The 26,787-nt window shown below is 39.6% G+C and overlaps 1 protein-coding gene across 1 annotated transcript in view; it reads right to left on the reverse strand.

Moving 5' to 3' along the window:
• Nucleotides 1-8,550: 8,550 nt before the first annotated feature.
• The window catches only part of PTDSS2 (phosphatidylserine synthase 2), a 41,061-nt gene continuing 22,824 nt past the window's right edge, over nucleotides 8,551-26,787 (reverse strand). Inside the window, exons 5-12 of the mRNA XM_053395902.1 lie at nucleotides 25,549-25,683; nucleotides 24,046-24,096; nucleotides 22,750-22,863; nucleotides 21,820-21,938; nucleotides 20,053-20,167; nucleotides 18,512-18,657; nucleotides 11,657-11,842; nucleotides 8,551-10,869 (exon numbers count right to left, since the gene is read on the reverse strand). Coding sequence (XP_053251877.1) covers nucleotides 10,725-10,869; nucleotides 11,657-11,842; nucleotides 18,512-18,657; nucleotides 20,053-20,167; nucleotides 21,820-21,938; nucleotides 22,750-22,863; nucleotides 24,046-24,096; nucleotides 25,549-25,683 — 1,011 coding nt within the window. The 3' untranslated portion in view covers nucleotides 8,551-10,724. The remainder of the gene's footprint in view (nucleotides 10,870-11,656; nucleotides 11,843-18,511; nucleotides 18,658-20,052; nucleotides 20,168-21,819; nucleotides 21,939-22,749; nucleotides 22,864-24,045; nucleotides 24,097-25,548; nucleotides 25,684-26,787) is intronic.

Genomic DNA, 26,787 nt, shown 5'->3' on the forward strand with positions numbered 1-26,787 from the left:
CCATGGAACAGCAACACTGCTGAAAGTTGCAAAGACTCTTCTTGGCCATAAAGCTCTTACAAGGAGAAAGTTCAAAAAGTCTCTCATAGTAAAAGTTCTGAAAGAGAGTACTGGAGTCAATGTCACCTTATTTTCATGTGTTTTCACTCCATATTTGTAAATGGCAACATTCCAAGACCAGCCCTGTAAAATGCCATGTTTTAGCCATGAGAATATTTGAGTGCTGTTCATGGCAGGGGGCTTTATCATCTTCATCATCTCACACTGTGACTAGGCAAAGTCCTTCCTGATCTCTAATAATACGGAGTTGTATGTGGAAGAGCCTTGTCTGAGCCAATGAGGGAGGATAGGAAACATAGCGGAAAGGAGCAGGCCATACTGGCTAAGTAATTCAGGAAGTCTGGAAAGCTGTTCCCCTCTCAAATATGACTAGCTGCACAATCTTACATGTCTCTACTCAGAAGTAAGTGCCCTTGAGTTAAATGGGACTTATTCCCATGTAAATGTATATAGGATTTCTCCCTTATAAGTTCTGTAGTGTTTTGTACAACAGCATCCAAGCAATCTTTTTCTTTGGGGTGTGCTGCTACCTGTGCTGATTCTGTTATTCTGTTTCAGGCCAGTGGGTGCTTACACAACCCCCCTGCCAGTTTGTGGGCATGAGATTCACTGACTCAGCACACCTGATGCCCCACCCCAAATCTTTCATCTGAAAGCCATTCACCTAAACCCAGTAATCTGAAGGATTGCTGCACACCCAACACTGAGCAACTTTAGATGCCTCCATACAGTCACTATTTTGCAGTAAGGATTGAGGCACATACTGGGAATTTAGGTTTGCTAAAACTCAAACAAATCAAGGTGCCTTATCACCCCAGTACAACAAAGACTCCCCCCCTTTAAATGACTTTTTGTGATTAGAAAAGTGATGGGGAAATGCACTGAAAAGTGTGGGGTGAGCGGATGATCAATGCTAAAGTGTGTTAACACCCCATAAACAAACCAAAACAAATGCTTGATGGGAGCACTGTGTAAGTTTTGTGCAAGCAGATCAGGGCGATTGGTGAATGACCGGGTTGCCTAGAGGAGCTTTCCTACAGACTTACAATGAAATACGGTGATATTCAATCAAAACATTGTAATGGAAAATGTGACTAATGCAAGTTTTAATAGAAAATGGAAAGCCATTAAACAGAAATGTCTGTTTAGGTTTTTCAAAATAAAGGTTATTGATTGATGTGGTCAGGAGAAAAGGATCGTTTTCTGCCCATTTCTTGCAGAAATGCTGCTTGGCTGTTATTTGTTCCAAACTGTTCTGCATCCCACAAAGGCCTATGCAAACCACACAAGCGTTAGGTGAAGTAGAGACAAAATCCCTACAGAGAGATTGCGCCTTCGGCAGATGAAACTGCGGGCTGAGTTGAGTGAAGCCAGAAATACAAGTATAAACTCACAATATGGAGCAGGGGTGGGGGTGGGGGTGAGAGAGACATCTTGCTCTCCTATTTGGGACCAACAGCACAACAACACTGGATAGCCAAGAGGCCAGAGCCTTGGGTTTTTTGTGCTGGGCTCTGGGTGCCCTGCCTGTTTTTCTCCTCCTCTTAAAAAACTTCCTAAACTTTCTTTACAGGCTAAGTGGGCATGTTGCAAAGCATACCACTGGTGAGTCCCCAGGCATTTGCCATCTTAATTTGCCCAGAAACATTAATTAGAATAGGCAAATTTGTGGCATAGAGTCAACCTATGTTCTCAAGTACCTAACAGTGCACCTGCTGTGCAGAGACAGACCTCCTGCTCTCAGTTTTCCTGCAAGGCTGGAACATGTGTATAATAGTAGCAACAGAGGCAGTGAATCATCATCACATTATTGCAGTGTGATCTGCAGTGGCCAAGAGTCATGAGCTACAAGGTTTTCAAAGCCGCCTGACCAATCCACGGTTTAAAGCCATCTTTTTAGATTTGTCAAATAGAACCTCCATGTACATAGGCAGTAGTATATTTCCGCATACTAAATGCAGGGGGCAAGTAATAAGGAAATTCTCATAATTCTCATTATTGCAATCTTAAATTCGGTTCTCCAGATTTCTGCAGCAATTTACTTTAAAAAAAAAATGCAGCAGCATTTTAGTGTGACTTTCTAGGAATAAACACATTTTTGTATGCAGCTTTGACTAGTATGCACATTTTTGCAAGCAATTTTCTCCAGTACGTTGCATTTCTGTATGTTTATGTCCACAAATACATGCATTTTAATGTATACTTTACCCTGATATTTGCATTTTTGTAAGCACGGGTTCGGTACATTGCAAAAAATCAGACTATTGTGAATTTCAATTGATGTCTGGTTCTCGCGTTCCGGTTCACATGTTGTTTTGGAAAGTGCAAATTTGATTTTAAATATGAACTGAGTTGAATTTCTCCATCCCTGCTCACCAGTGATATGCTGTCCTGCATTCCTTGGCTTCTCTCCTAGCCCTACCTGGAGATGCTGGGGATGGAATCTGGGACCTTCCACATGCAAAGGCTCTGCCACTGAGCTATGTCCCTTCCCTGAAGAAGAAGAAGAAGAAGAGTTTGGATTTGATATCCCGCTTTATCACTACCCGAAGGAGTCTCAAAGTGGCTAACATTCTCCTTTCCCTTCCTCCCCCACAACAAACACTCTGTGAGGTGAGTGAGGCTGAGAGACTTCAGAGAAGTGTGACTAGCCCAAGGTCACCCAGCAGCTGCATGTGGAGGAGCGGAGGCGCGAACCCGGTTCACCAGATTACAAGTCCACCGCTCTTAACCACTACACCACACTGGCAAGTAAGTAAGTACACCCCAGAGATGCAAAGGTGAGATTAGAGGTGCCGTGCACATGCTTCACATATGGTCAGAGATACTATGGCATCATACATTCCAGAGCAGAGAGCAGGTGCTATGAAAAAGTCTGGGTCGGATCAAGCTCTGAATTTGGCTCCCATGTGCAGCAGGATCCTGCTGCAGGGATGGTACATCTCTACCCAGTCACTATTCAGTGCCACCTTATTGGTCTTTGAGGACAGGGGAGTGGTAAGCCAAGCACAGTGGGGTACAGGGTTGCCTGAAAAGCAAGGAAGAACTGGATCCTTTACTAGAATTGCGCGTTGGCTGCCATGGCTGATGCTAAATTTGGCCAGTAGGATCAGGTTCTGATGTCTCAAGTTATTTCATGCTTCTTGAATCCTTGTACACTAGTGCCACCTTGTGGAAGATAGATTCATTTGCTTTTGTACAAACTTTAATATTCTTCATCTATCATGAGATTTCAAAATGCCCTCTTCCTTCCCTACTGCATATGGACAGCAAAAGGTTTTTTTAAAAAACACACACACACACCAAAAAACAGTGTTGCTCTTTCAGCAACTAATTCTTTCCTTTTTTTGACATTTGTGGACATAATAAAGCATCAAAATCACACACACTGGGGATTTGCGATCTTTTTCAGCCTGACCAATACAAAGCTCCTCCCACTAGTGCTGCACCTACTGGTCAAATACACTTTTCCCCCAAGAGACAATGTGTTTCCTCAGCAGCTGTAGCACAGTGCAGGGTTGATGGTTCAGTTGCTTAGCACAAGGGTAGGACAGCAAAGAGACCTTCAACCTACCTCAAAGCTAGGACTAATTCTGGTCAGTTTGCTAACAATTAACTAATTTGAAGGGCAGCTTCGTCATGCTGCACCCCTGATCTTCCTGGACAATATAGATTATTTGGACTGGATTCTTATCAGTTTGGTTTCTGGCCTGGACTTGGGACTGAGACCACCTTTGTATTTTAAGGACTGTCTCCTTCTACACAAGCCTACTTAGGCACTCTGTTCAGGAACCAAGGTCCTCTTCTTAAATTAAGTGGGTAGTAACAGAAGATGGATCTTATCAACTCGAAGGAAGGCCAACACGGCTACCTTTTGACAAGCAGCTTAAAACGTGGCTATCAAAGAATACTTCGGAACAGAGTTGATTTTACTTGTTGACCCTGTAAAATTTAAAAACAGCCAGAAGAAAACTTTTTCTCTTACACACATATAATTGGACTGTATGCATCATGGAAAGGCAGGCTATAAATGTTAAGATGAACAAGGCAAAAAAGATAAAAAGGCACCTTTCAGATACAACATTAACGTTCAGATCTAAAATCTGGATTTAGAAGCCAGTTCTTGAAAACTGGTGACTGCTGAGCCTAGACTATGCCAAGTGTGCTTTAGCAAAATGGATTACTTGTTGACCTTTCAAATCAGAACATTTTAAAAACAGAACCTTAACCCTTGTCCCAAACTCCCCGCAATACCTCAAGGACTGCCTCTTTCCATATGAGCCTACCTGGACCCAGAGATCATCTTCTGAGGCCCTGCTTCATGTGCCTCCTCCTTGAGAGGTCCAGAGGGTAGCAACACGAGAACTGGCCTTCTCTGCAGTGGCTCCCCGTCTGTGGAATGCTCTTCCCAGGGAAGTTCACATGGCGCCTTCATTATACACTTCTAGGCGCCAGGCAAAAATGTTCCTTTTTAACTAGGCCTTTGGTTGATTTAATTGACATCCTATGCCCTTTCAAAATATGTTTCTTTTTTCGGGAGGGGTGTCATTAGGTTTATTATTATTATTATTATTATTATTATTATTAATTGTGGTTTTATATTTTGATTTTGTTCTGTGAACTGCCCTGAGACCTCCAGGTATAGGGTGGTATATAAATTCAATAAATAAAATACAACTCATAAGCTCAAAAAGGGTCTATAATATTTGTTTTCCCTTTGGGATAAATTACATTGCGGCCAGAAAGCAGAGCAGATTTTAGCGCAGATTTTGCAACTGGCATTTTGTTCAAACAAAACATTAACTATGCTCATCTTCAGACTGTTAGTTACAAAGAAAAAAAAAACCCAAATCAGTTGGAAACAGAATTGCAGCTGTGTTTCTAGGTCATCCGGAAAACAAACTGTCAGTTGATGCAACTTGCTGTCCAACTGCTGCTTAGTGGACTGTAGGAAAATTAGTTGCACAGATTTCTCCGTCTCCAGTGTAGTAGTCTGAATTGGTTTTGCCTCTAAATGCAACATGACCAAGACTTGTATTCTTCAGTTAAAAAGGACTGGGGGCATGGGAGCAGGACACCACAATCAAAAGACATTTTGCAGAATTAACATTTATTTAAGTGGCTTACTGGTGACACATAGCGGTTGACAGACTGAACTATGAACCTGACAGTTCTGTGAGAGTCTAAAATACTGTTAACACCTCAGTATCTAGGGGGAAATATCCACTCCTTCCATGTGAGTCTGCCCAGGCACTCAACAGCCAAAGCTGCTTAATGGTCCTCCTAATGCCTGACATTTCATGGGTGGGTTCCATGACATGACTTTTCCAACTAGACTGTGGAAAGAGCTCCCCAAGTGGGTTTATTTGTCTCTCTTGCTCCTTGCTTTTTTGGGAGCAACTAAAACCTGGCTCTTATGAGAGCATTTGCCCAGTTCAAGCTGCTTGTTCCCATTAAACTACTGCCTGTCTCCCCTCTGCCTGCCTCTGAAGATAATTCAGAAAGTTCAGCTGGTACAGAATTTGGTGGCCAGGTTGCTCACTGAGGCAAAATGGTTTTAGCACTGATCCTGGCCCGACTACACTGGCTGCCAATTTAGTTTCCAGGCCCAAGGCAAAGTGCTGGTTTTGAGCAATAAAGCCTTAAATGGCTTAGGGCTTCAATACCTCAAGGACTGCTTCTCCCCATATGAACCTACCTGGAACCTGGGATCATCATCTGAGACCCTTCTTTGTGTGTCTCCTCCACGAGGGGTCCAGTGTGTGACAACATGAGAATGGGCCTTTTTTTGCAGTAGCTCCCCATTTGTAGAACGTTTTCTCCAGAGAGATTTGGCTGGCACCTTCATCATACACTTTTAGGTGCCTGGCAAAAACATTCCTCTTAACCAGGCTGATTAACATCCTATACTCTTTTAAATGTGTTTGTGGGAGAGGGGGTATCAGTTTGTGAGGTGGGGGTTTTTTGTTATTGTTTTTATTATGCATTTTTTAAAAATCTTGTCTATGTTTTGAGCAACCCTAAAATTAATGTATGAAAGGCGATAAGACAAATTTAATAAAATAGCAAAGTGTACACCACCTTGGAAATAATTTAGATTTTTAGAAGATGGCTGAATTCCTTTTAGCACACTGCATTTGTTGCTATATAGACTTCTGAATCACCTTATTATATAAATAGAAGCCAGTTTCTAACGCCCTGTGTTACTGTGAAACAGAACCCAGCACAAGCAGGCCATGTGGAATTCCCTAACTGTATACTGTACCTACTGAGGTTTTAAATTATGCTTTAAGTATAAAACGAAGATTGACTTTATTGAATTTTATATGTTGTAAACTGACTCGCAATATTTTTGGGAAAAGTGGATAATATTTTTTCAGATAAAAGGGTTGCTGTGAATGAAACTCTGTGGGAGTAAACTACAGTGCCCAGAATTCTTTGAGGGAAATGTGCTTTCAATGTATAGTGTACTATACATAGTGTATATATGTATATAAAGCCTTCAGTTCAGAACATCCTTACTGGAAACAATGATTTGCTCCAATAGATCAAAATGCCTGTGGCAACTGATGCCTTCTTGCGTGATTTTGTTTTTGAGCCAGATCTGAGATATACAGGGGCTTTGGGCATAGATTAGTATGTGGCGGTTGGGGGGGGGGAGAACCTATCTACTTTTGCTGCTTCCTTGACCCCCCAACGACTGGAACCTAGGTTTCGTATTGAAGCCAGCACTAATAACTGTTCATTAGCCCATTGCAGCTCATAAATGTTTTCAAATTTGTGCCCCGTATTGGGCAAAAGATTCCTGGATTGCAGTAGCTTGACTAGATGACCCTCATCATCCCTTTCAACACTACAATTCCGTCTTTAGAAAACAACACTTCCTTTGCAAAGATGTCAGGCTGGCACCATAAATGGAAGCTGTTTTCTCTCTGCGTTTTTTTTAACAGCATAGGCTTCAGACAAGTGCTAAGTTCTTTTTAACACTTTTCAGACAGACTCTGAAAGACAGCTCATTTACCTTTTCACACTAAGCATCACTTTTGTATTTTTGAGCTCAAATTAACCAGAAATAGTGCCAAGGCAGCAAGGGCTGTTATCAGCATCTTTCAATGTGAGTGTTGGATTTATAGTCACATAGGAAATGTAGCATCTTGGAATTTGGGCTCCTGAGATTTTTCTGCTCTCAGAAACAGTTAGAAATATGTAGGCAGTGTCTGATAAAGGCTTACAAATCAAAGGATGGTCCAGAACAGGTTCTATTTAAGGTGAGGTTTCTTTTGTTTATCTTTATCTGTAATTCCTATCAATTGTAGTCCCCACTACCATACTATTTTCCTCCTAGACCGACCTCCCTCTCCTTCCATACTTAATTTGACTCTAGTCTACACCAGAATATTTTATGTTTTGTACAAACACAGCTATCACATGCTAATTAGATAGTGTTTACTGTGCCACACAGTCCAGAATTTCCTATACCTAAAGCCTAGAGTAATAGAAACAATAGCTTTTATATTTATTTTCTCCTATGCATTATTGGACATGGCCTAAAATTAAAGTCAGTTCCAATAAGCAAATAACGCATAAGGTATGATATACATTTAAAAAATGTAATAGGGAATTTAATCCATTTTACATTTCAAGCAAAACCCATATTTACCAGAACCTGGCCATGTGCTCAGTACCTCTGTACTGATGCAAAAGCAGCTATAAGGATTATAGCTATAGACAGATGGCACTCATACACCTTTGCTTACGCAAGTGTCTAAATTAAAATATATGGTAGGTAATATTAGTAACAAGACAGCTGCAGTTCATTCTGTACTCCTTGACACCTATTTTACATTATGGCATTGCAACACAAGCTCCTGGTGAACCCTTAATTCTGGAAGTCAGAATACTGGGAGAAAGCATCACTACACTTCCACAGCCAGAGGTCAGATTTCAGAAACTCAGAAGAAGGGGTCAATAACTGGTTTTCTCAACCTCACAGATGATGAAACTGATATTCCAGCAAGGAGAGAACTGGCAGTGAGCCTCTTGTGTAATGTTAGCACTACAGCCATATCTCTAGGCTAACTATCTTGCAAGTGTGACAAATGTAGCCTGAAGAAAAATCTGAAAGCTCTTTTCGTGCTTAATGGAAAGTCTACATGAATCAGCTTCTCCTTGTCTATTGGCCCCCCAGCTTTATGAACAAGAAATGTGATTTGACCTGTAACCATTTTGTTTTACTTCCACAGGAAATTCAAGATATTCCTGAATAATTTGGTGCAATACAGATCCATGTTCCCTTAAAACCAACAGGACCTAGGTGTGCCTATTTAAACCTTGGGCAAGTTAAGAGAATGTTCCTAATTATCTACTTTTAGTGTAGCCACGTTAATAACTCTTCAATGGGTTAGGCTTTTCCATCACTCTTAGAAAATCACAGCTATGTAGTCAATGAGAACCCACTCCCCTCCAAAACAAAATTTGTAATTCAGGACACACCAGCAAACAACCTTTTATTACATCTGTTCAGTTATCCAGACTATAACTGTAAGACTCAATATTTCAATGAACATAAAGATCAGTACAAAAGTAATGTTTTAAGAGGTCAACTTCAATTCCCCCCCCCTTATACCTCAAATTTTACACAATTGGTTCCTCAAAAAACAAAACAAAGTTAAAATTCCTTTCACGTTCTCCCCATTGCACTTGTTACCACCAGAATACATGGAGGACACTACAATACAAAATTACAAGGGGGCAGAGTTTACTAGTACAAAAACAGACATGGACTATATGCCTATGCAAGCCTTGAAAAACTAGGGCCACATTAGCACAGGTACACTGGTACTACCTCTAGTCAGCTCACAAAACAGGTACAAAATTAACCTGAACAACTTCAAAAACCTACTGCTTCCATGTGGGGAGAGGCTTGTTTTTATGTACCAGCTCAACTCAGCATCTGCTCTTTTAAGATGTCTGTTAATGCCTAGTTATAGCCATAGTATTTCTTATTACTGAACAGCTGAAAAATCCTAATTATAAACATCACCCATTCAGTGACTTAACAGCAGTAAATCTCGCACAAATCAAGAAATAAGCTTCATATGATCTTCCTCATTCTGATCATCATGAAACAGAGTTCCTTCAGTCATTTTATATGCTAAAAAAATTACTTCATTTGCTGAGTTTTCTAAGATTCATTTATATGGAAATATTTTTTTAAATTTTGCCCTGCTGAAAGTGTCTATTGTTTAAGAAGAGAACATTAGTGTCATTGTAGAAACAAGGCAAAGGCAGACTTGTTTTCCCATTCAAGTATTGACATGAAATGAAGCCAAGGTCTGTGCATTGTGCTTTAACCCGCAGCATTTTTGAGATTTTATTGGGGGAGGGGAGGGGAGAGGGGGGAGAGAGAGAGAGGGAGAGAGAGAGAGAGAGAGAGGAGGGAGGGTAGGGCTAACATTTTAACTTATATTCACTTCAAAGCAAATTTCCAGAAGTTTCAACAGATTTAAGACAGTGTTATTTTGTTAATATTAATTTAGTGTTACATTTAAGGAGAAAATTCACACAACTGTTTTAGGAATGTGAAACCTGTTCCTATGACAACTCTAATTGTAGAGAATATATTTGTAACATAAACTCCCATTTGTTCAATGGAGTTTTAGGAGGCAAATGACAAATAAGACAGCCAGAGTTCTTGAACTGGATGCTCTCATGAGCAGTAGCCTTTTAGCATGTAGTGGCTGACTGTGCACACTGCAGTTGCCTCGATATAACTCCACCTTACCTAGTGCAGCTTAAACTCTAGAAGTAACAAGACAGTTCTGGATGATCATATGACATGCTCTGCCATGTGCAATTGGGGGGGGGGCAGTCCTAAGACTCAAGGCAAGAGCAGAAACCAGCTCAGTGGTAGAAAAATAAGGCAAAGAACACACGGCTTTGGTGGATTAAATGTTTTTCACGTTCATTATAGCCTTCACTTGCTCTATTTAGCTAACAGACAGGAAAGTTAAACTTTCTGGCCTAAGACCAGGATAAATATGAACTGAAGAGGTATTTGGTATCAAGAGGATGCAGTATAAAACTAGCAGGCTGTTTCAAGGTAATGCACCTTTGCTTTGAGACATAGGCAACTAGATCCAGGACCCCCCAAGAGCTGTTTGCAATAGTATATTGTGCAAAGTTATGCAGTTTGTTCTCGAGCTTCAATTGCATCTCTCCATTTATTTTGTTGATATTGTATTAATAGTTGAATGGAAATGAATGGATGAGGAGGACATATTAGTACCACAGTCCAAGGTAGTTGCAGCGGAAAATACCAAACTGTTTTTCACAGTGCACATATTTATTCCATAAAATGTGTTCCTGACGCCCCACAAACAGCCATGGTTTTCCAGAACTGAGGCTACTAAGATTCCCTTTGCACCTGTTTAATCCTCCATTTTGTAAGATGACAGACATTTATAACACACTTAGGCGGAGTTCCCCTTTTGGGGGAAGCATTGCTTCTAGCGTTAGTTGTAAACACCTTCCTCAAGAGAGATTAGGTGGCACCTTTTCCAAAAGGATTCTCATTCATGAGAAAACATCAAAACTTACAAAACTAGGGAGGGTTAAACTTGCAAGAAAAATAACTCTCTCAGTCCTTAATTCATTACTCAAGTTCAAAGTTCTTTCTCTCTGAGTTTATTCCCACTGTGCTCATCTGCCAGTACAGGATGTCCATCACCATTGCTTAAACAATTGTCCTTCCCATATTTATGTTCTTGTTTTTGCCTTCTTATCTCTTTATACCGTAAGGTGATATTTCTAGAAATAAAACAAATACATTTTAGAAAAATATCAGAGGGGCAAAAAGAGAAACACCATAAATTTAGAAAAAGCTCAGTCCTTTTGTTGCTTCTTTTCATTTCCCTGAATGAGGCAATTATATGACCAAACTCAGAGTTTGGCTATAGCTAAACATTAAGCATTTCCTAGTTCTAAACTGATAATTCTACAGCAACTACAGTAGCCGTGTAAATACTCAGGATTTGGAGATTATCCTTCCCACCCCCCACACAAATTTGCTCCCCCCCCACTTCTTTATAAACTCCATCAATTCCAACTGTCCAGCTACTAAAAGACAAGGAACAAGTTGCCACTATCAATTCAGTTTCTCCATTGTGCAAGCAGCTGCTCCCATTTTCTCCCCCAGATTTAGAGCTGAAGGGTGGAATTCAGTGTTGCACAATTATAACCATTCCATCAGCACATGCATTTCTGTCTGCCAGACAGAACAAAATCTCCAGTCTTCTCCCCTGTACATTGTTCTGGGGGACTCTCCTGACATATACATCCCCCCCCCGCCTTTTTGGTAGAGATGCGTAGGGAGAGAAGAGTGGGGGCACTGGCTTCCACTATCTCAACTGTTTAGTTGATTCTGGCCCAGTGGCTTTAAGCAAAGTGGCAGGAGCAGGAATTAGCCTGCAGCAATGGAGAAAGGGTGATAATGCATGCAGTGAGCCAGTTCCAGGGTATGCCCAGACTAGCACTGTCGATAGACACCTGGTGGATCAGACCATGAGTTCACCTAGTCCAGTCAACCCTTGCTTACCGAATAAAGAAACGCCACACTGTCCAAATAAGCACAAGTGTGACTCCAAGAATCCAGCACTGAGTAATGTAGAAAGGAAGTGATAACGTCAGGGTGTAGGGATCATATTTTACCACAATAAGGAACTCTGTAGCTGTGATAGCAGCAACCAGCCATGCTTGCTGACCCAACTTCTTATAGAACTTTCTGCAATAATAAAACAGCATTAGTGCATAGGTGTACATTCAAAATGGTATTTCCAAAACAAAAACAGAATAGGCACTTCTCTGATAACAAGACCATATTACACACAATACTGTATAATAGCTTTGTTCTTCAGCAATTTAAAAAAAAGGAAGATACAGTTTAATTTAACAACTGCCCTTCTAATTTCTAGCACTGAAGGTTGAAAAAAATATATAGCAATTTTGTGTGGCTTAACAGTTGACAAGCAAATAATCTAGTGTGCAGTTTCCCCTTATTTACAAAGCAGAACTTTATTGTTCAGTAACATGACAGAGCAAATGAACTTTGAAGTGACAAGCTCTAACAAAACAAGCTCCAGCAAAATTCTTCAAGAGGCATGACTAAGTTATCTGTTTCTACAGTGGGAAATACAAAGTCACATCCCCTATTTGTTGCCTTAAAACACACACTTCCTGGAAAAAAATACACAAGGAAACTTTTAAACAAGAGCCACTGCTATAGCAAGAAAAGTTAATCATTATTGCCCTTATTCTATTTACTAGCATTAAAATGTTGCCCAATGGGTGTGTGTGGACATTTCCCTCCTGCAAACAATTGCTTCAGACAGGGCATGATTTTCCAAATCTGGCCTGTCCTCTGTTTCTCCAAACTAAGTATTTCCTCCAGTCCTGGAAGAGTGGAGTGGGACAATTTATTTTCACAGCCCCAACTCTGCAGCTGTGTTTAACACAGAGAAGTGGCAGTTCTCTACAGTGCTGTCTTCCCGCCTCTTAAATCCAGATATTGGTGGCAATACACCAGAAGTGTATTGCTCCCTTCTTTCTCTACATTGGAACCACCTTCAGCAGGATGGGAAGGAGCACTGTTCTGTTTTTCCTACCCTAAGCTGAAGTCTCTGTTGATGATGGCTAGGTCAGCCAGTCAGGGTTGCTGGCAATACTATATATTTTCTCTGTTGGAATGAACACCATTCATTTATATGGAGGAAAGTGAAAACATACACAAAGCAATGCCAGTGAGGTTGGGTGGACCCTGTGTCCCTGGTGATCCCAGAATCAAGCATGAGAGACAGAGGTTTTTTGACTTCTCAGCTGTTCCAGATTGCAAAGTATTTGCTTTGTTCCACAGAACTTCGTGGAAGCTGATGAACCGACAATGACATATGGCTTTTGTTGTGTTCAGTTTCTTGGTCACACAGGGCATTAGGAAATAGCTTCAACATATATATTAGGTGTTTCAAAATATCTATATAGCCATGAACACAGTCTGCAAAAAAGGAATTCAGCAATCTTTTCAAAATCTTTCAATTCTCAACTGCCTCTTAAAATATTGCCTACCAATACAGGATTTCCAAAGTGATTACGATTTACTATTGAAGAACAATCACAAATAAAACAGACTGGATTGACAATTTTTCAGGAAAAGCTGGTTTTCATAGGACAGTGGTGAACAAGTTTTCAACCAGGGAAATGGAGCAAGGACACTGCAGTGTATCAGCATCCAGATAGTACTGGAAGGATAGAACACATGTTTTCAAAATTTTGAGAATATCCACTGAAAATTGAGAAACAGGGTCTCCCATAGCTATCTCATATCTCAATAAGAAGGACTGCAGGTACAAATGATACAAATCTAGTTGGTATTCCAGACAACACTTGGGAGATTTTTCTACCCTAGATCAACAGTGCATGTTCATGTCCATTTCTAGAGAGTGGAAAAAGAAATATGCCATATGTTCTATCACTAAGCCATGCTTTTCACATATAAGGACCCAGATTCAATCCCTGGTATCTCCAGATGAAAGATCTCAGCTATTATCGCTGAGAAAAACCTCTACGTGAGATCTTTCGGCTAGGCAAATGAGGCAACACCAAATTAGCTGGTTCAGTAGACTGTCTTACTATAAGGCCCTTACCTATGTGCTTGCAGTCAGCTATGACATAGAGCTGGAAGGCACTAAAAAGCCCTTCAAGAGGTCCCACCTTGCACAAGAATACTGTAAAGCAAGATTGTCATCTACAGATTGGCTCTCTACCGGTCAGCCCCTAGATTCCAAACTACAATGTGTTGTAAGCAATGTTGGGGCAACAAACTAGACTGGTCTGAAGATTGCAAAGGAGATAACTCCAAAAAGTCTGAGATCAGTAAGCCACTGTAGGCAAGGGGGGGGACCAAGAATAGTGTGACCAGGTAGAACCCATATGGGAGAAAACCCACCCATTTAGTCTTAAAAAAACGAAATACTATTCAGGACAAGTCCATACCACTCACATCTAGTCTTGGTGTGCAATGCAGCAGAGGGGCAAAGAACTCCCAGGTCTCTGCAGCCTCTAACAAACTGTAATTTGACTATTTCTCAAATACCTGAATAAAGTATCTTACCACAAAAAGAAATGGGTCTCAATTCAAATGTGGTGATGCCCTGTGTTCCTATTTAGCACGTGTTTTTATATTGTGAACTGCCCTGAGACGTGCGGGTATAGCGTGGTATACAAATTTAATTAATTAATTAATTATAATAATAGGACTTTTTGTACTCCCACTGTTGTTAGGTTTCACCTTATCATCCTGATTTGTCTTCAGTTCACTTCATGCTTTTAATATCAAGGATCGTAAACCATGTGTGATCTAAGTCCTGAATCAGGTAGGGAAACTTCTATGGTCCGAACCTTTCTCCACAAAACTTGTCAGGAACCCCAATGGATACTTCCAAGAGATAAGACCAACCCAAACTCCACCACTGGTATACCTGCTTCCATCAGCTAGCTATCTAGGACTAACACACCCACCACTGACATCAAATTGCTTTGATTCCATATCATCTTGACCTTATTCTTTGAAAATAACCTTAACAGTGCATTATTTATATAATCCAGAGGGAATGACACAAATACTTTCCTCCCATCTTCCCAATCCAGTTTTCCATGTTTTTCAAAACACAGCACGACAAACTGCAAAGTGAAATTTAATCATGGTAGCCATAGGTAAGTGCATGGCAGAACTGGGGGAAGAGATGAAGAGCAGCATGATAGTGAAAAGGAACTAAAAGGCTATTTAAGATTGAAGGAGTGGCGATGATCATGTCAACATTGTCTGCCTGAAAAAAGAAAGGTACTGAAGAGCAACAATATGAGTGATTGGGCTTTCAATTTCCTGCTCTACTATTGGGAAAAGATCTATATTTACAGAGAACTGGGTGCAGGGCGGGGAGTGCTGCCTTCTGTTGAAGTTTGGCTGTTGAATCTCATTCCAACAACTTTTTTTCAGTGTAGAGGGCAAATCAAACTCTCTCAATATGAACTTTAACCAGGCCTTGGGCTGATTAACATGTCCTTTTAAATGTGTTTGTGGCAGGGATGTTACTGGTTTATTTTTGTTTTATTCTGTATTTTGCATTCTCATTTTGTATTTTTATGTTGTGAGCTGCTCTGTGATCTCCAGATGAAGGGTGTATACAAATTTAATAAATAATCAACAGCAACACCTGGCCAAAGTGTACTCAAGATGAGATCCTTAAAAATCCCAGTTGTTTACTTGATCCATATTGGAGACTTCAGGTTATTCTGTTCTGTGATGGACTATAGCTTGTCATTAACTTTCCTTCTTCATTTTTCAAGATTGTTCTGGACTGACTAGAGTACCACTCTAATACAACATGATGAAAATACTTTACTAAATTCAGGATAATAGTCCCCTACATCTCTCTCCATGTATTTGACAAGCTGATTGTGGAGGCAGAGCAGCAGAAGCTACTCGTCTCCATCTCCTACAAAGCATGCAATCAATAAGGAAGCCACTAAGAAGCAGTAACAGTGGAAAGTTTCCTGCCCTACAGACAATGTGCTGTTGAAAGGCGAGATTTATTCAACCAAACTTGAATTCAATGACAAAGAATTGTATCTATTTACAAAGAGCTGCCTTTGAGAGCTGTATTGAATATCAGTGCTATTGTTCATATTTCACAGAATTATTTTACTGTCAGGACAATTAAAACAGTCTACGCACTGATGCTTATTTGGTGTGCTGAGGATGGACTCCACCGCAAGACAGCTTTAGAACCTTTTGAATCAAACCTAAGTATTTAAATCAATAATTTGATCTTAGCTATGCCAAAGATTGTTAAAATAATCAAACTTAAAACCAATCCGAAGTCTTAAATTTTTTCTGATATGTTCAGAGAAGCAAAAATGAGTGACTCAGCTGGTTTCATATGATTATTTTCTTTCAAAAATCAACAGGGATAAAAAAGAAGCATGGGACCTTTAAGGAGACGTTTGACCACCATAACCAAGAACGGCCAGCCATTTTGAAAGAGGTACACGTGGTAAAGATTTTCAAAGAGAAATCAGGAATTCAAGACAAGTATCTTGCCATTTAAAAATTTCCCAGAAAGTTCAAATGTCCAAACTGCCTTGGCATTTTGTCAGCGAAGAAATCCTCAGGCTCTAAGTCAAGCCTCCTCAGTTGTTAAGTGGCCCTGCCATCTTACTGCTCACAGTATATGGTTGGCTTTGTGGATACAGTCCAGTAGATCAATACAACATTTTGCTTTAAGTATACCTGTTTGTTGCCACCTTCACAGGGGCTGTGCTTAGTTGTGAGGCATCTAGAACCTCCTCCCAGAAGGAGATTCACAAATAGGAGCTGTTCCAGTATGTTGCTCTTTCTGAAGTTTCACAGGCCCCATATGTCTTGTTGATGGTGGCCTCTCCAAGGAAGAAAAGACAGGCTGTTGCTGGCTGCAAAAGGAGCTTCCTTGCCATATTGAAAGGAGTTTTAAAGCCCTCCCCCCATGCCATGAACCAAGCAGCCATTCTTGGGAGGGAGGCAGCTTAGGTAGTTTTGCCCACCTGAGCAAGAAACGAAAGAAGAAAGCTGCAGACATCTGTCCCGCTAACTGAAGAAAGTAGGGGGGAAATGCAAAAAACTCTTTAGGGAAAGGCAAAACATATTTGCCAAGAATATATGAAGTAGAAAGGCCTCAGAACAAAAGGACTCTTGTGAACGCAGCATCAGTAAAACAAAAGAAAAACTGATTACAAAGCTGATTACTCTGTCATCTGGCACATGTGTAGTTAGCCATTAGAAAGGCAGGGATAAGAGCCTTCACATTTGGGCCTATACACTCCCAAATCTTTTGCTGCAGATGGAAAAAGACTGATAAAAATCACATTTGCAAATGAATGTTAAGTTTGTAGACTCTTAAATGAGCAGCTTTCCTGCTGCATGACAGTAGCATGTACACAGTAAAATCTGGGATGTTTTGCAGGAAATGGTTCCTCTAAACAAATATTATTATTTAGGAATTGTTTGATAAATCATTCTGACTTCCTCATAAAATGATGTAGAAGGTATCAGAAAAGAAGTAAAAGGCTAAGATTTTTCAGAGAATTATATAGGTTGTGTTTGAAAAGATGCCTTTTAGGGAGGAAAAAAAGCAGTTATGGAGACAGTTCTTTTGCTTCCAACAAAATTCTTCTTAACTTCATATGGATCTGGAACATCTGCAGAACTAGGATGTGCTATCACTTTAGCAATAAGAAAAGCAAGTAGTAGAATATTGTTCATCTATAACTCATGATGGCTCTCTTTGCTGCATGTAGTCATCAATTTCTGCATCTTGAATTAGCAAAGAATGGCAACACAGTGAATGAGGCACTGGTGACTTATGACGCTCCCCTGTTCCAATGTTATGCCATGTAGTTGAACAGAGGGCAGAAGAACAAGAGACAAGATGTTTTTTCAACTCAAACACAAGGACTAGAAGATGGGCCGGGGTGCTGAGGAGAGGAGCTCACTAATGAGAAACGGAGGCCTCTTCTTACCTTAAAGCAGGAAGTATATCCCAAATCAGTAGGTCCAACACCAGGGGGCAGGGAATGGCCTGTCACTGCTGAATGTCCTGAATTCCGACTAAGTAATCAGGTTGGGCCCTTCTTCCCAGTTCTAGGAGTCAAAGACTTGCAAGAGAAACTGATCTTCATAAAGTATTGGAACCCTAGATTCTGAACACAGACACTTTTTGTGTTGGTCAGTGAAGAAACAATAAGCTTAAGTAGTGGGATCAGCCAGTTTGTTCCATCACCACTAAGCCAAAACCAAACTCAACCTAAGGGATCTGGGTCCTACTGTTTGCTAAACAAGGAAGCAGACAGAACAAGCTCTAATCAGACAGGTGTTTAGTGCATGCACTGCCATGCGAGGGCAGACACTTATAAAATTCTAAAGATGTATAGGACGTGAAAGAGATCTGTTGGAAAATCTCAAAGAACAAGATTTAAGAAGGGTCTTATAGCTAGACCCTCCAGACACAGCTATTTCCCTCAATCATTCAGTCCCTTAGAAAAGGCCATTCAAAGTGCTGTTCTATGCAAAAGCTAACTGTGCCCAAGCTAATATGAATCATTAGCATATTTTCAGGTTGTTGTGTGGTAACGTTTGAGGACAGCACACAGCAAAGTGACATTTGCAATCCAAAGCATATAACTGGCAAACAATGATATATTTCGTGTCTGAAAACAAAAAACTGCAACTCTTCTCAAGGCTACAGATCTTTTAGCAGCAGCAGACTGATCCATCCATTGCCCTGATATTTTTGCCACTAAAATGCAGCAATTCTCACAAATTCTAAAATTAAGCAAATAAGCATGAATAAGAGTAACCACTTACGGATCATCCATGAAGTCATAGATCTCTCTCATGGCTACACCTCCCACATTCACATAAAAGACAAGCCGCAGCAGGACCAGATAGTGTTCTGGAGGCATCCACAAGACGAATTTCAAGTAAAAAGTGTTCAACTCTGCTAATAAAAACTGAGAGACATGTGCCATTCAATCACTTAATTTCAGGTGGTTTCCAATTATTCATATTTAAAACATGCTGTAAATCCTTAAGTATAGGAATTTGAATGTACCGTATTTTTCGTCCTATAGGGTGCACCGGCCCATAGGACGCACCTCGTTTTTTTGGGGGGAAATGAATAAAAAAAATTTATTCCCCCCCCCCAGCCGCGGCTGCAGCCCCAAGCCTTGCGCACACCTGCCCGAAGCACGGGGCACCCTCCGGAGGGCACCCCGTGCTTCGGGCTGCAGGCTGCTGCCCGCAAGCCTTGTGAGCCCACGGGAACTCCCGCCGGGCTTGCAAGGCTTGCAGATAGCTTCCTGAAGCCTGGAGAGCTAGAGGCATCGGTGCGCACCGACCCCTCTCACTCTCCAGGCGAAAGCCTGCATTCACCCCATAGGACGCACACACATTTCCCCTTCATTTTTGGAGGGGGAAAAGTGTGTCCTATGGGGCGAAAAATACGGTACTTGTAGTACCTTGCAAGAATGGTATTCCTCCCCCAGAGGTAATAAGGAGGTATTTTCTCTTACTTCAGAATCAGAGAACCACACAGGTGGCCATCTTTCTGTCTTTAGCTATGCAACAGTGGAACAATGGGGAAGCATGTTCTTAGCTTCCCTGCACAGGTATTAACAGGGAACTTAATAAAATTTTACCCCACTTCTGTCACACTCAAAGACCTAGTTTCACTCAATGTTAAGCCAAACATTGAACAGGTTCCCCAAGAGAACATCGCAACCATTATGCTCCTCTAGTCCTGGTGCTTTTGTGGGCTGTAGGCTGTCATAGCTTGGCTTAATGTTATGCCAGGTTTATCCCACTCCAGACAAACAATGACTTGTAGCCAGGCTCTGTTCTATGGCTTACAGCTTGAGGTTTGTCTGCAGCAAGATAAACCATAAGCCCAGGTTCAGATGCAATATTAAACCAAAGCATGGCTTAGCTCACAGCATCAGGGCCAGAAGAGGTTGCAATCTTTTCTCCAGAAACACACACATTTGCTCATTAATGTTAAGCCATGGTTTAGGCTTAGTTTTACACACTAATTGGGCCAAAATGGCTTATAATAAATGAAATAGCAGTCCCTGCTATAAATTGGTACACTCTGCACAGTTTATAGATACTTGCAGATGCTATGGGTACAGATGGTTTCTTCTCTCCTTACTTCTTACAATTGCCTTGCTCCTGGGATAAATATAGGCATGCTGCTAGAGAAACCCTACCCTTCACTATGTCAGACTCAATGAGTCTTTTTCTGACATGGGGAGAATTTGAGAACTCCATCTTTGTAATGTTAAAAAGCAAGAAGAATTCTAAACACTTATGTCAGTTTGGTGCAGCTACAATAAAGTATTGGTCCTTACTATAAAAATAATACCACAGACTGCTAGCCATCTGCGAAGACTGGATGCTGGCTTCCACTCAAATTTAACCCAGCTGTATGGCGTGAATTGGAAGGCAATTCTCTTCATTTTTCCTCTGAGGGAGAAAATCACAAGTATCTCATGAAAAGTGTTGCATTAACCATGTCACAAGTTACTAAATTATGATTTTTATTTCACTATCTATTCAAATACCCAAAACTCTGTTCCATAGTCAATACTGCAGCTCAAGGATGCTAGGAATAAATTTGGTGGATTTGTTAACTTTGTTTAGATATTAGACCTTGAGCTAAGCCAAAAAGGTTTGAATAAATTGCTTATTAAGTTATACAAAATCAACTTACTTTGCTTCAAATATCAGTGAATTTTTGTTCATATTTCAAGATTACTGTCTTACTCCCTGTATTGCTATAATCATACTAATCAATAATTAGTATGGATTTGTTTGGAAGTGATCATGATTTGAGCTTGGCTATCCCTCTAGTTAAAACTGGATTCATTATTTAAATGGTTAATTATCAATACACATTTATATAGACCATTTGAGAAAAAGTGGTAAATATCCTAAATTAAGAGATTTCACATATGGCTCCTAGACAATTTTTCTTTACAGAAAGCAATTTGGCCATAGTTCTTTTCTACAATATGGTCTTTATTTGTCCAGCCTAACTATGGTTTGTTTGAATGTATGACTCCATGGGCTTGAAGTCCTGCATATTAACCAAGGGCTTTTTCTTTGGCTACAAACCACAGTGCAAAGGCACTGTTTGCTGTTGGCTTATGAACCATGGTTTGCCTTTACTATGATTTGACATTATTTTTGAACCAAACAGTTTTGTTTAACCATGGATTGTTTGGCATCCTACTCCAGATGCATGTCAAGCTATAAAGGTATGAGTGAAGAAGTTTGGAAAACAAACCAAGCTTTAGAGAAACAATCCATTACTGTACTTGTTTGCTCGGCTGAGAGATGGATGACTTATGGTTTGTTGAACTACAAACGATTAAGACTAAGCCATGGTTTAGTGTTTTGTGTGAATGAAGCCAATCAAGAAAGCTATTCTCCTGTCTTTAAAGACTGATGCTATAAGAAAGGAACTATAAGGAACTTGGTACCTGGGTACATTACTGTCTAAAACACACTTCTTTAAAGACTAATGCAATGAATAAGCATATCAGAAATATGAATGATGCATAAGAAACGTTTGGTTTTACACTGGTAATTAGCAAGCCATAGTTGGTTATTGGTGGTCAGCTTTGACTTACTCAACTTTGCATTTTGAGAAGTATTTACAGAAGCTAGAGAGCAACAATTTCATTCATGGGAAATATGGTTCATATCATAGTAGTAAAAATGGCAAAAAGCGCCCTACTGCCTCTTCCTCATCTCCTGTAGAAGCCAGCTGGCCTAATCTATCACCTTCCAGAAAGTCAAATATTTATGTCACATAAATTCATATTTCTAGTTTTTAAAAATTCTTTTTTTAAAAAAAGTTGTAATCACTAGCCATTTAGCTATTGTTATATGTTCACATTTGTTGTATATTGGATACTGACTGTTAGTCACCTTAAGACTCTTTTTGAGCAACACCTCTGTGAAATGCAATAAATAATTTACTCTAGATTAGTCGAAGTCTGTATCAGAATGAAATGACTATAACAACCCAAATGAAAATAAATAGGTTACATTAACATACATAGAATTTAAAGTTATTTCATTTAGGTATGAAATTTTATCATTTAACGTACTTGTATGTTGGAATGTTCCAAAGTCCTTGCCATGAATACGTTTTCAAAGAAAGCCACCCCAAAGTCTTCATTCCACAATAAATGCCAAGTCCATTGCATACTACTACATCCATAATCCACTTAAAAAGAAAAGAAAAACTAACTTAAACCACCACTACAAATTCTATGGCATAGCATTAGCAGTAGTGTGGATTCACAAGCATATACTTTACATTTGCTTTCTATTAAATTAGGTTTTCAACAAAATTTTGCACAATTCTGATATGTACTTAACACATGCTACAAATTATTTCAAATGATTGTTGTATAACCTAAAGTGGATAAGAAATGACATTTCTCAAGCTGTGGTTAGTAAACAATAGAGGTAAATGCTTTTGCTCTCATGTGGCTAAGTCTTAACTATGGGTTTAGTAAAGTAAGCCAACTTCTAAGCTATGCTTACCAAGCTGGTTAGTTCTGCTATACTATAGTTAAGACCAACCATATTTTAGGGTTCAAAGAAATTTTAATCTGCAGCTACCCAAAAACTGAAACAAAAGCTTCTAGTTCCCTCCTCACAGCTGCAGTGGAGGTGGGGGTTGCAAGTATGAGGTTGTCCTAGGTTAATTCCTCTTGCACATTCCTCATTGCTATGTCCAAACACAGGAAATATATTTATTGGGAAGAGTCCATAAACTACCATAAGTCTTTTTCAAGCATGCCATATAGCAGACATTTAATTAACATACACAAAAAGGTAATTCATACAGACAATATTACAGTTTAGAACTACCTGGATTTCAGATAGCAAGGATTAAAAAAAGAAAGAAAAAGAAACACCCCCATCCACCTAATGCTACTCACATTAGTAACTAAAGCACCTAAAGTAGATACTTGGCGTAGTAATTGGAGCCATTAGCATATTTCTTTAGAGAACAGTACTGTACTCACATGGTCCCACCAACATTCACTGAAATTTGGGAGCTGATGTTCCAGACTGTACTCCAGAAATTCAAACATTACACTGATAATCATGCACATCCACCAATCACGAATCATTAATGTCTGAAAGGGTTTAAAAAATGAAAAGGAAAGTTAATCCTACAGATTATTCAAAATATTGAGTTACTAAATAAAGGAACAAGCATTATATAGTGTGCTCTACAAAGGGTTCAGAATAGTCTGAGTTAAATATAGCGGGGAAAGCTTGCAGCCATAGCGGATAACAGTATAGTAGGCTGCACACCAGATCTCTGTGCTCCTTTGAAGATCAGCAGTTCCAGACAAGCGGATCAGAAGACCTTATAACCATGAGAAGCACAGACTGGTAAACATATTTTCAAGCAGAAGACAGAACTATTCTTTAAGTTTTCAGACATCTTTCAAAAACCTGGGGTGACTCTCAAGGATGTTTCTATTTTGATCTGAAAGTACTATTCATGTTTATCCTGCAGGGACAAACTCTGCATCAACTATCCAATATTCTAGTTTTAATCAAAAAGAGCAGAAAAGATTACCAAGCTAGCCACTTGCATGTACCTGTAAGTCACAGAGAAGATGGAGCAGAAGGTTTAACAAACTACTTAACTGAAAGAAGCTGCCTTTCACCGAGGGGCCATTGGGTGGCTGGGCTGCTTTAATTTTGAGATTAAATACTGAGCAGCACAATCAGCATTTTACCTGGAAGAGAAATGCTAAATATCGATGACAACTATATAAAAATACAGATGTTGTTGCACTGTCCTAATGGAGCACTATTATGATGATGCAGCAACATGAGAACATCATGCAAAATTCCATGTTAAGCAAATGTTCCCCCATAGTTGCAACTAAGTCATTAAACTGTAAGTTCTGAAGTCAACTGTTGACAATAGGTGATATCCAAGAAAATCATATTCTGAGTAATCTCAGTGAAATCAGTGGTTGCTTATGTCCATTGATTTCAAGAGGTCTACTCCAGACAAATACTGGCTATTACCCAGATAAAATATGTTGCTGTTAACATGCAGAGGTTTAGAGGTTTATGTATCAAAATGTGAGGACACAACATGTAAAAAGATTCCTAGCCTTGAAGGAAATTAATGACCCAGTATAGTAAGAAATATTTGAAGTTGAACAAACACAGTTTAAACCTTTTCACAGATGAGTGCCTGACATAATTGATTTTGCACACGGGTAACATTGAAGGAGAAGCAGTCAAGCTGCAAATGCTAACAATAGCTAAACACAAAAAGGACCGATTCTCACCTTTATATACCAGCCAAGGAAATGAGCAGGAACAAATCCATCTAGTTTGTCCTTTAATTCAAGCAGAAAAACTGGGTTACACAGATTAGACCCGTTTATAAGGTAACTAGTTCACTGATTACTAGGTTGCAGTTTGGAGTATTTCCCATAAAGTTTATCAGATATTTTAGATACACACATACTGTCAATTTCAACAAGGCAATACTTTTATTGCTTATGTCTAAAATGCAAATATTCATCCAGGAAGGCAACAACGCTAACCCAAAATAAATTTTAATCCATTGTTTTAATTGCATTTTTGGGAAATCCAATTCTTTTCCTCCCAAATTTTTGTAACATTTCAATTTTGACAGAATAGTGCCTTGTATCTTAGATCAGAGGTTCTCAAATTTTCTACCCCACCTACTTGAGTTGGCTGAAAATTGAAGCCAGTCAGTTTCAAAACAGTGGTGCAGAGGAAAAGCCATTCACAAAATGGTGGTGGATGAAGGCAGAATTTGGCATAATCAGCTGGCAACGGATTACATTTTCTACTGATAGCTAAGCCCTCTTAGGAAATGAACAATTTCTTTGCCACAATATTTTCCTTTTGGCAAGGAGCACCATAGCAAGCTAAGTACAGACATTTGCAGTGGAGGTATTGTGATAGCCTCTACATTTTAAGCAGAATTTGCTGATCCAGAGGCTCTTGTATATTTCCTTTCTCACTGCCACGTGCCTCCTAAAATCAGACAAGATTTCTGAACCCCAGAACACAGTAACACTTGACTTGGATAGTAGCCTATTCTTTTTCTATAGTCTTAAGTCTGAGCAGGTAAAATATTCTAGCTTTGAAATGCTAAGGCAGATATGTACTTTAACAGCAACAGAGAAAGGGTATAGTTTTACATCAGTACACTTCGAATTGCAAAGAGCAATTAAATAATTTAACCCCACTTCTAAAGTGCATAGTTATGTTACAGGCAAACGGATAGCACTATCTGGTCAATAGAAGGGTCAGCTGGTAGTTATAAGCAGCATGTGTATATTTTGTGCAACAACAACAACAACAACAGAATTTCATGCATAGAATTGCTGAATCCCAAATATAGATCTGTGAAATTTTGCTTATTTTACACAATTTGTTTTGTTTCTAACTAGCCATGGGGGGGGGGGCAAGCTATACAGGCTCAATCTTCAGCCCACTGATATCTGAAAACAACGCTCAACAACTTCTATGACTTTTACTCCAGGCACCACACACTCACATTTTATCATACCAGCTAAAAATGCTGAAAGCTTGGTTTTGTGGGGGGGTGTGGTGTGGTTGTTTTTTTTAGTAAAGCCTGAGATTCTCAGGAATCTGAATTCTGCACTTGTATGGAATTACAGAATACACATTAGTGGTTATGAGGCAGGTGATGTATTGTCATTAAGCACAAATACCAAATGATACATCATACAAACACAAATTTTTAGATCAGCTTCAGTGCTAAATCAGATATTTCAGTTTCAGTCTCTTACCCAAATATTGTGAAAGGGATCTGTCCCATTGTCTGGATCATATATAAGGCAATTTCCACCATAATCTCTTTCTGGTAAGGGGACTCCTAAATTTGGATCAATGAATTTCATAAACTGTCTTCCATCATGTACAGTCTAAAGAATTAAGCACATCTATTAGTAAGAAACAGTTAAAACAAGTTCTAATATGACAAAATATTGTACTGTTCTTGAATAGTAATTTTAACATTTTCTAAAATGGCAACACAGGGGGAAGAGTCAAGCACATTTGGTTTCATTACCTTAAATAAAAGATTGTATAAAGCCCTGTGTCCATTCACTACTTAAAGAGTATAAGTTAATAACCTACACAAGACAATACTAAAGACAGATAAAAGCCCCCTCAATGTATTCTTTTCAGTACCTTCTACAAACATTGCTTAGACAAGCCTACCCAGATGCTTAGAAATGCAGATGTGAATTTTAATCTGCTTTAGTATTTTAACTTTTTGTATGTTTTAACATATTGTAATGTTTTCTTCATTTAATGGTTTTTTCTTTTTGTAATGGTTTTTTACAATCAAGCGGTGTATAAACTTTATAAATAAAATAAAATTACTGCAGTACTCTCCTAAGTGTACTCTGCACTCCACCCCTAATTGTGGCACCCATAGAACATGCTTCATTAACAACGAGCACCTTTGCTTCCTGAATGACAGAAGCAAGCTACCCAAGATCCTTTGGCATTTGAGGTGAAAGTGAAATCTTCTCTCAAATAACTGGCACGTGGCTACAGGAGACTAGAACTAAGAGTGTAAGAGCAACACATATGAACATTATTCAGTCCAATAGGCCACCTGTTAACAAAGGGCTGCTTTAAGGAAGTTGTGCTTATGGTTCTCACCCTTGAAAGTATAGGCTCCATTTTGAAAGGGAGAAAAGCAGCTTGGCTCAGGCAGTTCCCCCTTTTTTGGGGGGGGGGAAGGGTGACTAGATCCACATCTAGAAATAATTGCTTTGACTTGAAACAGATGTGCAGGTACATGGCCACTACAAAGCTGGTTGTATTTAAGCCCCATGGTTGTGACACACCTGACAGGAAGAGAGTATCTGAGCCTGCCTGGAACCTCTGGAGCTGTTCAGAGTGGGGAGGGGCACTCTCACAGAATCAGACCTAGATTATTATGGCATTTCTGCAGGGAATAGGCTCAACTGGGAACACTGAAATCAAGAATAAGAATTTTCACAACCTATGGAATT

The sequence above is a fragment of the Podarcis raffonei genome, chromosome 1 (genome assembly GCF_027172205.1).
Source record: "Podarcis raffonei isolate rPodRaf1 chromosome 1, rPodRaf1.pri, whole genome shotgun sequence".
In the NCBI taxonomy this organism is placed as follows: Eukaryota; Metazoa; Chordata; class Lepidosauria; order Squamata; family Lacertidae; genus Podarcis; species Podarcis raffonei.